This window comes from Pinus tabuliformis, chromosome 1_2, assembly GCF_031772625.1.
Source record: "Pinus tabuliformis cultivar Carrire ecotype Pingquan chromosome 1_2, CPIR1, whole genome shotgun sequence".
Lineage (NCBI taxonomy): Eukaryota > Viridiplantae > Streptophyta > Pinopsida > Pinales > Pinaceae > Pinus > Pinus tabuliformis.
In genome coordinates, this window is record NC_142298.1 from 594,317,356 (window position 1) to 594,329,757 (window position 12,402).

Consider the following 12,402-nt stretch of genomic DNA (forward strand, 5'->3'; position numbering starts at 1 on the left):
TGCTTCTGACACTGCCACTGTCAATACTGCATCCGTACTACAACTCCCTCTCAAGTGCTGCATCTGTGCTGCTGCTAGCACTGCCACTGCCAACTGCTACTGCACTGCACTGCAAACTGTTGCTGCTATTCTATTAGCAACGGAAAAACATCCAAAATTACTGAACTAACTATGTTCAGTATGATACCACGTGAATGTTGGAGCCTGACTCCTGCTAGTCTCTGCACTGACCCTCACTACGAGCAATCTTGACACTTGATTGCCACTGAAAATCAAGTCGTCCACCTAGCCCTGCGCAGCTTCTGCGTCACCCTAGCGCAGTTTGCTACACGCTCAACTCTCACTCCGTCCTGTCTGATACTGACTGGAAAAATGCTTCTCCGACTCTCTGGAAACTCTACCTGACCTCTGGATCTGAAAAAGTCTTCTTCCTTCAGCGAATCGAACTGCCCTTTGAAGCTTCTATGCTGCCTCTACACAACTTCTTGGAGGAATTTCGGCCTTTGCAAAGTACTCGTCGGATCTGGAAAATCTTCCTCCGGCTTCCGTATCCCTGCCCCTCTGACACTTGCGGCCTTTCTGGCTCGAACTCTTCTTCCCTGCTCGACCTCTGCAGCTGGATAGCTCAATCTGCTTTGGAACTCATAGTACTTGTGTGTCCTTCATCTACCCATCAACTTCTTCTTATAATCTTTTGTTGGACCTCCAACGACCAAGATTAAAACTTAATCAAGTTCCTAGATCATATTAGAGTCAATCTGTGTGAGTTTCTAGGTGATTCACACCTTATCACAATTAATTCTTATTAATTAACCAGATTTCCTAAGTTTAGACTTAGGAAATATTTAAAAATAGGCTAATAATCCAATTGAGACACTTCTAGGTGGAATTTCCAGAAACGATTCCTAGGTTATGGAGAACTCGTGTTTTAGCCTCTCCACAAAGTTTTGAGACTAGAACACCTCCGATGCTACAAAAACTAACACTCCTTAGCGAGAAAGGTGTTCTAGTGCTGCACCACTGCTGCTACAACACTCTGTCTCTGTATCATCCCTCTGTCATCCTGCTGATGTTTGGCCATTGTAACTCACTGCCACTACTCACCAACCACTGTGCAACTCTGATGCTGCATCTGTGCTGTTGTTGACATTGCTATATTGCTGCCAACTTTGCATCTGCATTACAACTCCCTCTCATATGTTGCTGTTGCAATTACAACAATTGCAATTGAGAAGCATCCTAAATACTGAATCAACTGTGTCTGCTGCATCTGTCTCCCGAGTTCTGACTGCTACTAGCTACTGCACTGTCACTGAAGAATCTGCGTTGTTGTTGACTCCGCACTGTGCCAGTCTGCACTGTTTCCAACTCTGCACTACGCTCCTCAGCACCTGACTGCTACTAGTCTGCAACTGTCACTCGAGAATTTGATTTCATTATTGGCACCGATCCATCCTGCTACTAAATACTGTGGGCCCCTGTAGCCAGGTAATGATCCATGAGAAGGATACCTCAATGGACCCTGCCCACTCTCTGTGTCTGCTTCCTTTTGGCAATTCGCATTTGTCTTCTTGCACGGGAAACTGGACTGCGTAGCTCTGCGCCGGGAATCTCCTGGATGCAATTGCACCTGCATACTGCAACTAGGCAATTCACACTGCGTGTGTCACTGCAACTAGTTCTGCAACTGTCTCCCGGGTACTGGCAACAACTAGCTATGCAATTGTCATTTGAATGACTAGTTTCGTCTGCTGACACTGAACTCGCTACTATGATATTGTGGGCCATTGTGGCAAAGGTGATGATTCTGCTGCAACAAATGGAATTGATCTATCTGATCCCATTGCTGCTTCTGCATTGGATCTTGCCCATCCGGCACACTGGAGTTTCATACTCCTGGATCTGGTGCCTCACTACCTCCTTTCAAGCCTTGTCCCTTATTGGGACCTTTCTTCGCTTTGCAGTCACACTAGACAACTCGTACTTCCTCCGACACCTATCTTCGGCAACTGGAAGTCAATATGCTGTCCAAAGCTGCAATCTGGCTAACTTGCACGGACTGCTTTGGGAATCTTGTACGACCATCTCTGATCTAGTGAAAGTCTCCCCCTTTCCCTCTGCTTGGCTGCTGGATCTGCTACTCGCACTCCCTTCTGGAGTGAGAGGATCCGCTCACAACTACTGCCAATCTGCAATTGGAAAAATCAAATATCTAAAACTGGAGATCCCCTGAGATAAATTTTCCCTCTGTGTGTGTGTTTCTCTTCCAGTCGACACGGATTTTGCTCTAGCAAATTGCCGCAAAACCCTTTGTGCCAAGACAAGAAATCTGCTCAGCGAAATTCTAAGTCGCTGCTCCCTCTACCTCCTGTTGTTCCCTCTAAATAACGAATTTCTACTTTCGCTTCTGAACTTCCCTCTCTGATCATTCACGCTTTGATACCATGTGAAAATTTTTGAAATCCTATTGCAGCGACTGGTATTATTTCTTCTAACTGCTAATTATATTTGTAGTTTATTGCTATGACAACAATGAAATAAACACACTGCAACCTTCACAAATAAAACTGCGGAAAATAATAGCACTGGAAACTGAGAAATGCTAGCACACACACATGAAAATCGACACAGTTATTTTTGGACAAATGTCCCCGGAAAAGCCCAACTTGGGAAAACTGGTGCAACAACTGAGGGTTTATATTATTAAGCAATAGTGAATTTAGATCTGAGACTTTTGTGATCCATAATGCAGAAGTAAGTCTTTCGGATTAATCACATTGCTAGGATTTGGTTGACGTTTCAAACCAACTAATGTTGTTCATCCTCAGGACAAGGTGAGAAATCCATCAATCAGAAGGAATAAATAGTAAGGATGCTTTTATTAAAATATTCTATATTTAGTTAAAAATAGTTGTTAAGGAATAATTAAATATAAAATATAGTATTTCAATATTATTGATTTACGTAAAGTAAAAATTTAAATCATCTTATTTGTTAGGGGTTGACTTATTTGTATTGAAAATGTATTTGGAAGAAAACTAGCTGTTAGGAATTTAAAATATTTGATTCCAATATAGTTCAATAATTATTAATTAACAATAATTTCTATATTAAGATTATTTATTAATAATATCAGGTTTATATTATTTGAAAGAGGGACGTTTAAAACCCTCAAAATGTATAGCCATGATAAATTAAGTAAAACTAGAGTGAGAGGTTAAAAAAAATAAAATAAAATAAAATAACTAGTTATTTTCTATTGTTATGCAAACATATTTTAGTTATTAAAAAATAAATAAATTAAATAACTAGTTATTTTCTATTGCTATGCAAACATATTTTAGTTAAAAAAAAAAATTTTTTTTATTAAATAAATAAAATAATTAGTAATTTTCTATTGTTATGCAAACATATTTTAGTCAAAAAATAAATAAATTAAATAGCTAGTGTTTTTTTTTAAACATAAATCGATAATATTGAAATACTATATTTTATATTTAATTATTCCTTAACAACTATTTTAAACTAAATATAGAATATTTTAATAAAATAACTTCTTACCGCTAATTCCAAAATAATTATTTTCTTTACCTATTAACTAATTCACCAACAACTATTTTTAACGGCTAACTCTGGGCAATGATGCATCCTTACTATTTATTCCTTGTGATCGATGGATTTCTCACCTTGTCTTAAGGATGAACCACATCAGTTGGTTCGAAACGTTGACCAAATCCTAGCAATGTGATTAATCCAAAAGACTTAGTTCTACAATAGTGAATTTATCTGAGTACAATTTGGATGCTGAATAGTAGCAATCCTGCAGGGAAAATACTAGCAAAATATCTTGAGGGAAATTACCCTCACTCCGAGCAATCTTGACACTTGACTGCCAATGAAAATCAAGTTGTCCACCAAGCCCTGCACAACTTTTGTGTCACCCTGACTTAGTCTGTTACATGCTCAACCCGCATTCGCGCTGCCTGCACTCGTGTTGCTCGGAACAACTGAAAATCAAGTCGTCCTGCCTGACACTGACTGGGAAAATGCTTCTCCAACCCTCTGGAACCTCTGCCTGGCTTCTAGAACTGAAAACGTCTTCTTCCTAAAGCAAATTGAATTTCCCTTTGAAGCTTTTGCGTTACTTTTGCACAACTACTTGTAGGAATTTCAACCTCTCTGCAAAGTACTCACTGGATCTGGAAAAACTTCCTTCGGCTTCACTGTCCCTGCCCCTCTGACACCTGCAGCCCTTCTGGCTCAAACTCTCTTCCCTGCTCGACCTCTGCAACTGGATAGCTCTATCTACCAAGGAACTCGCACCATTGGTGTGTCCTCCATCTACCCATCGACTTCTTCTTATAAACTTTTGTTGGACCTCCAACGACCAAGATTAAAACTTAATCAGGTGCCTAGATCATGTTGGAGTCGATCCGTGTGAGTTTCTAGATGATTCACATCTTTATCTTAATTAATTCTAATTATTTAACTAGATTTCCTAAGTTTAGACTTAGGAAATATTTAAAAATATGTTAATAATCTCATTGAGACACTTCTAGGTGGAATTTCTAGAAACGATTTCTGTGTTATGGAGAACTCATTTGTTTTAGCCTCTCCACAGTTTCGAGACTAGAACGCCTCCGATGCTACAAAAACTAACAAGAACTATCCATTAGATCAAGATGTATCTCTCCTCCCCCCTCATACCCTCAGGATTGTGAATATGATTATCATGGGCAACCTGCTTGTTGCGTCTCCCCTTGTCATTGGTCTCCCTTTCCTCTCAGTCATGAGTCTATGGTGGTCATAAAGCATGATATTAATGATGGGGACTATAATGGGGATGATATGCCTGAGGTTGCTATCCATCAGAGGTTTATGAGCTTAATTGTTGATATCTCTATCTTTTGGTTGCAAGAAAGGATCCTGTGGAATAGATTGCATCCCTTGCCTCCCTCTTCTCCCATGGTGTTCCACGCATAGTTATTTCATTTTCCCGCCTCCCACCATTGTGACCTTCCATGTTGTCATTCCTACCCTTGCCTTTGGATCTATTGCATGCGTAAGCATAAGGGGCATTGTTTTCATATTGTCTGGATGATATCTTTGTTGCGTTAGGTTTATGATTATTCTTAGTATTTGGATGATGTAACATGCATGTTAGGGTAGGATGAATTGCATGCTCATTTTCTCGTTAGAACTAACATCATATGATATTTTCATGATAGATAGTTGCATTTAGATTAAATTTTCATTTTACTTTCCTGTTGATTTTTATGGCCTAATACTAAGCATGGGTGATCATAAGACACCACAAAAACATATTGCCCGGTGTGCTTGGTCTTTGATATGTGCAGATAATAGGTATGCGGTACCAAGAGATTGTTGGTGTCCTCATGACCTTTGGTTCGAGTAGCTTCATGCATTTCTCCAAGAGCTCATGTCCTAGTTGGAGCCAAATGTTACTCGCCACCTTTGGGTAGTGTGTATAGGAGAAATTTTTTCTCCTAGATGGTCCTCAGCTGACAACCAACTGGCAACAACCCCTTGCAACCACCAGATAGCTAGATGTGCCATCATCTCCGCCACTTGAGCCAGCCATGTGGTCCCTTGCCCACTTGTTATGATTATATGTTTGAAGGTGGGCCTCCCGACCTCGAAGGTATGGCTTTTCATTGGTATAGTTGAGTAATTTTCCTTACTTGTCATGGGCACTTTTGGGCATGGATTGGTAGGGGGATTCTGCGGAAAGAGTGGGCTAGGTCTGTGATCTTGTCTTCACTGTCCGATTTCGTGGTTAACCTTGTACCATAGTCCTGTGGGATCTCCTTTACTGGCTATTAGCTTTCGAGTTGGCACTACATGGGAAATCTTTATTTTGGTTGTATGGTCACTCTTCCCGACACCATATACATCACTCCCTTCCACTCATTCTAATCCCATTCATCTCTTCTCCTGTCTGGGTCCACATGTGTCCACTAGGTCCACATAGGGTTAGCCTCCCCTTCCCCTTGCCCATAGATTAGGTCAGGCCTGAAACGATGCCCTCAAGGTTGATGCAGCTAAAAAGAAAAGAAAAAACATAATTTGGCCACTCTCAACAGGAAATGTACCACAAAATGCAAAAGATGGCTGGGACATACAAATATAGCATGTGGGCAAAAACCAAACATGAGCTCTACCCCTATTCATGGCCATCACCCTGGTTCTTATGGGCCCTTGATGAGCCCCCTCCACATTAAGGAACCCATGATTGCCCCAACCCCTGGTGGGCAATGAAATGCCCCACCTTAAAAAGGGGCACCTACTACTACATCCTACACATCATGCTTTCATCCCCTGGAGTCCCGAGTAGTTATGAAGAAAAATTGGTCAAAGGCAAAAGGCATATGAAGAAGGGTGGAAAAACAAAAGCTGAGGTAATTCATGTAGCATGATTTGCTCCCTCCTATACATATATACCCAAGTGTGGGCTTCCCTTATTATAGCTATCCTTTTGTCCCATGATCTGCGGCCTGGATCCTTAACTTGATCCCTCTCTGCTCCATCACTATATCATTTTCCACCTACCACTTGATGGATGGACCATGGATAAGTCACCCCTTTTAAAGGTTGAAACCACCTAACAGGCTCCTTGATTAACCCTCTATTGAGTTTGGAGACACTTGTACATGCCACAACTCACTATGGAAGGGCATGCCACCACGAAGTGCCCTATTGATTCCATGACTTGTAAGTTCTTTTACTTGATTATTCTAATGATTTGTTGTATTAGAGGGCAAGGGGACACATTGGATCTTATGTAGGATTGTAAGTGGGTCCCTATTTGGGGCTTGGTCTCCCTATACGGGGTCCTAGCCCTCCAGAGGGTCACATTAGCACTTGTAGGGTGAGCGTTGAGAGCCATGGGCTTCCACCATAGCAGAAAGTACTTCATGGATCCCCGACACAACTCATTGATTGCTCATGTTCCACCTTTTGGATTAGGATGATGCACTTGGTTCACCATGCCAAACTGGCTCCACACTTGCACCATACACTTAGCAGATGTTCCAAGGTCTAGATGAGGATGTGTCTCACTGTAGGAACAAAGGGATGGCTTATGTCATCATCCTAGCCCTTGCAGATGGTTTACTAGCATTTTTTGATCCACATGGAGACCCATGAAGATATCCTTGTGCCCCCACACCCACTTGGGAGCATCACCAGGATTTGCTTGGTAAACAAGGGGCCAACCCCTTTTCCACTATGTTTGAGGTCCATTCTCACATCATGGAAAACTCTGGACTTCATTAGGCCCAATGAATCACTTTATTGATCATTCTACCCTCTTGAGAGGCTTATTATTATGTTATTAAGCTATCTTGGTAGGCTTGTCACCAAGGGATGTTATTATTGCACGTTATTTTATTATTTGGGGATTAGTTAGGCCAAATTAGGCAAATTGAATTGATTAGAGATTGAATAAATAGATGACAGGTGATTCATTCTCTCATCATCACTTGGATTGGGTTTAGTAGCTACTTGAGAATTTTGCATTCCCTTTTGATGGATGAGTTTGGATTTGCATGGATGAATTTTGATGTTTGGATCTATTTCTCTTGTCTTGGAGCTTCATTATTGGCATAAATTGATGATTGGATATACTCATTTATACATGTACGTGATCCTTTTCATGCTTATTCTTGTATTTACTTTGTCACATGAAATGTTGCTGGGATTTTCACTATACAAGTCTGAAATTTACTGCTTTTATATGCGAAATCGTGGAAATTTTGATCTTTGTAGTGTTGCATCATTGCATGGTCCATGCATGAATGGGTGAATGTTCCTAGAGATTATTGTTGTCAAATATATCTTGATAAGTCATCAATTATTGCATATCGAAATATAAAGACATTAAGTAGTTGCTCTCATGCTCTAATGCCATGTGAAGTTGCTTGAAGGCCTCCTTGATTGGGTAAATCTTTTCCAAACACCAAGTTCTCTTTGACTCCATCTCTCCCAAAGGATAAGGCACTAATCCTTCCATAGGTGATCACTTTTAAAGAATATTTCTCTCACCTCTCCTTCTCTTTCTAGGCCTAGCCTCCATAGGTCACCTAGGGCATCACTTTTCTCCCATTGTAGCCATCAAAAAAGTTCGATCTCTTGTCCATAACTGTGTTAGGGTTTTCTCTAGAGGCCCTCCAAATTTCAAGAAATTTTGACGGTGGGATCTTGAGATATAGCAAGCCCTAGCTCAAGGATCGTTTCTTGCCCTAGGTTTCCCTTGGCTAGTGTCCTCATTTGGATCATTGCATTAAATTCTCAAAAGAAGATTTGTCCTTTGGTCCTCTTCTCTTCCATAATTAGGTCAAGCCTCTCTTGGGCTGATCAACCCCACATCCTTTACCTAATTCTCGGTCCACTTGGTCTTGTGTGGTCCTGCAACCTTGCAACACTAATTCCACAAAGATCACACGAAGACCAACTCTCCACAAGGATTCTTAGGCCTAAGAATCATCCTTACAAGATATATTCCCAAACCCTAGCTTCGAGAATCCTCCTAGCCTTTATTAGGGAGCCTACCACCTTGCTTTTCAAGCAAGTAAGCCATATTGTTGAGCCTCTCTTGTGAATGGGCCTTGGGAATCAACTTTCATCCTTTCATTGATCCATTCATCTAATGATTCCCCTCATATCGGGTCTCCTCCCATCAGTGAAATTCCGTAAAGAGTAGGGAGCCTTAGCTAAGGTGACATTGGGCTATTGCTCCATTATTGCCCTTAACCTAGTAGTTGCTCCAAAGGATCCCTTCCTAAGACCCTTGCTAGTTTGAGCGGTAACAAGGCGGATGCCAACTTGTACTACATTATGGTTGGAGGGCTTCCCCTCATTCTTGTTCTCTATGTCAAAGATCTTATTTTGATTGGAGATGAGAGCTTGATCCAGGATTGCAAGGACCTTGCAAGGGAGTTTGAGATGAAGGATATGGGGCTTCTGCACTATTTCCTTGGCTTGGAGGTTTGGCAGGGTGATCGTGAGATCTTCGTGGGATAGGGGGAGTACACTATCGAGATTCTCCAGAGATTTCATATGCAGTTTTGTAGACCCATGGCCACACCTCTAGTCACAAACTGGAGGAAGGTGGATGCTAGCAAAGGAGAGCATGTGGATCTTATAGTATACAGACAACTCATTGGGTCGTTGATATACTTGGTCAACACACGACCTGATATTTGTTTTGTAGTTAACCAACTTAGTTAGTTCATGGTGGAACCAACCAAAGTGCATTGGGTTGCTGCAAAGCATGTGTTGAGATATCTAAGAGGCACAACGAACTTTGGATTGTGGTACAGAGAGGTTGATGGAATGAGGCTTGAGGGCTTCATAGATGCAGATTGGGCAAGGAGCTCCACGGACAGGAAGAGTACTTCAGGTGACATCTTCAACATTGGCTCAACAACAGTTTCTTGGTGCAGCGAGAAGCAGAGATCAGTTTCACTCAGTTCAGCAAACGCCGAGTACATGGCTGCTAGTTAGACAACTTGTGAGGTTATTGGGATGAGGAAGTTGCTTGTGGGACCTTCAGATAGGAGATGGAGCCTACCATGATACATTGTGATAATCAGAGTTGCATTAAACTCTTTGAGAATCCAGTGTTTAATGATCGAGATTCAGTGTCACCATCTTAAAGATTGCATGCAGAAGGGGATAGTGAAGCTACTGTATATTCCAACAGGGGAGTAGATAGCAAACATCTTGACCAAGGCATTGGCAAGAAACAGTTTTGTTCACCACAAAGATAAGTTGGGAGTTGTACCAAATCCCTTGCTCGCTAAGAGGGAGTGTTGAAAAGTAGTGAAGGAATGGATTCCTTGATTTGTGCCTTAATTCAAGGAATCGAATTTGTGTTCTCCTTAGTCATGTACGAGTTCTAGTGATGAGGACGAGTTCAAGAAACAGTTTGACTAGTGCGAGTTTGTGGAAGACTGAGTTAATTGTCTTCTAGTGTGAGTTGGTTTGGAAACTGGAAGAATTTGTGGATTTAGCCTCCTAAATTTTAGGAGGAACTAGTTAACAAGTTGTGTTAACCATTTTAACTAGAAAACCACCAGTTTGACTTTCCAAACATAGAACTTACTAACAATAGCCTATTCGAAGTGCTTATAAGGAGATCGAAGGCACAACTTATAATCACAATTTTTGTGTGAGCTTGTGAGCTGGTGAGCTCTTGAGAGGAACGAGCCAATAAGGTTTCCTTGTGCGAATTATTGGAGGAGAATTTCCCTTGGGAAGTGTGCACAAAAATAGGAGAAATTCCTATTTTTTAGGAGGTTGAATGTGCTAGGAAATAGTGGCCTATTTCCTAAGGAATGCGCAGGGATTTCAGGCCTTAGTGTGGGCCGGTTGAGGGATGCAGATCAGCATTCTTGCAGGGTTGTTTCAAGCCCATTTCAAGGCTGAAAGATCAATTTGTATTCTCTATTGAAGCAGAGTTTTTTATAAGAGATCTGTAGCTTATTCTTCTTCTATAATATTCTCATGCAACCGAGGGTTTTTCGTAGTTGGGTTTCCTAGAAAAACAGTGTTGTTTTCTTGTGTGAATTTGTGCATTTTTTTCTATTCTACTCTGCTGCAATTTGGTAGAGAAATTCTGTGATTATATGAAAAGAAAAATTGTTTTCAGATTGTTCATATTAGCAGATCAGAATTTCATGGATTTTCTACACAATGGATTAGAAATAATTCTCTCGCCAAAACATTGATTGCAGATGTCTTGGAATTGAGACTAGAGTTGACTTATGATTAGCCATTAGTGAGTTATCTGCATTTCAATAAAGAGTTGAGCACTTGGCATTTATTGGTGTGTGTTTGCCACATATAAGAGTGCGCTTGGCTTGTGTGATTCATTTATTGCTGTGTTTGCCACATAGAAGAGTGTGCTTGGCGTGTTTTGGCCGATGTGATTCTACTTAATCCTGGCACATGTCGAGCACATTACTTGAGGAGTGTACACAGAATAGAGTGTGCTTATGGAGCCACCACATGGAAGGGTGTGCTTGGCACATGTTGGCATCTGCCTATTTATTTTTGGCATATGTAGAGTGCATTATTTGAGGAGTTACACCTTTCTATTCTCTGACATTTTTGCATGCAGGGACCCCTCTTATTCTTTAAAAAGAGATGGAATGTGCATTAGCAAAAACAGTCATTGTAATTATTCTTTTATTGTTAATAACAAGTTAATTTGATGGCTGCTACTGATGTCTAGCTTGCTGATTTTGGTTCACAGATTTAGTATTTCTCAGCTGACACTTAGTCACTTGTTAGATTGATCTGAAACTCTGATATGCAGTGCCTACACTCCTGATTTATACTCCTACGCTTTTAGATTTTGAAAATCTGATGTTTTGATTGTTGTTTCTTAACATTTCAATTTCAGTTGTTTGGTAAAATCTGAGTGCAGATCTGCCTGAGTTAGAAAATTAACACATATAAAATATTTAATATCATATTTAAAATGGACAATGGATGATTACAATAAATGAACGAATTGGATTTATAGCCTTGAAGAGGAACAGTCATGATGAAGAGTCATGACCCTAGGATCTTAATAATAATAAGTAACATTTAATATGGATATGATAAGATACCAAATTTAGGTACTAGGTCCCAAGCTATCTTTATGTTTAGTTTTTAATACTTTTCCTTTTCTGAAGGATTGCGCTGTATGCTGTTTGTTATGACTTTGTGTGATCGATGTTCACTTTTAGCTTTACCTGGCTAATAAATTTCCATAAAGCCATGAATTGTTCTGGAAGTCTTAAATGCTGGGGACTAACAGGTCTATATTGTCTGTGTCTATCAAAGTTCAAAAAGATATTTGATTGGTCGGGTTAACTTTAATGTGGTGCATCCTTCTTCTTCTAGATACTATCAGATTTGTATTTTCAAATATTGTTTATAATACTTTTTAAACAATACTTTTTCCATTCTTCATTAGATTATTTGATAAGTGCAATATTTATCTATGTTTTATAAGCTTTATAATTTATTTCCTCTTTTCAATCAGGCTGCTCAAATCATTGGTAAGCCAGATCTGGCCCCAAATGCATGGGTGAAAAGGTTGGTTACCCTGTGTGATGATGCTCCTGCTACTCCATTTGAAGCAGTGCAATTCCTACTTGAGAAGGAGCTTGAGAGGAAACCCAATGAAATTTTCGAAAGGTTTGAGAGAATTCCTATCGGTTCTGCATCAGTAGCCCAGGTTTGGCATTGCCTTCTATCAAAGCAATTTTTAGAGATTAATTTGCTTAATATACATCTGTTTTGTTTCAGAAATGGTCAAATCGTTCTATACTTCTGTAGCTTTTAGTCTTCCATAGTGGTCTGCTACTTGTCTAGACTTTGCACCAG

General features: G+C 40.3%; 1 protein-coding gene across 4 annotated transcripts in view; it reads left to right on the top strand.

The window, feature by feature from the left end:
* Window positions 1-12,402, top strand: part of LOC149207047 (uncharacterized) — a 356,193-nt gene that overhangs the window by 56,681 nt on the left and 287,110 nt on the right. For all 4 annotated transcript variants that reach the window (XR_016252614.1, XM_089395659.1, XM_089395658.1 and 1 more), the window contains exon 3: window positions 12,059-12,253. Coding sequence is in view for 3 of the 4 variants with exons in the window: in XM_089395659.1 (XP_089251785.1) it covers window positions 12,059-12,253 (195 nt within the window). In the remaining variant the exon portion in view is untranslated. The remainder of the gene's footprint in view (window positions 1-12,058; window positions 12,254-12,402) is intronic.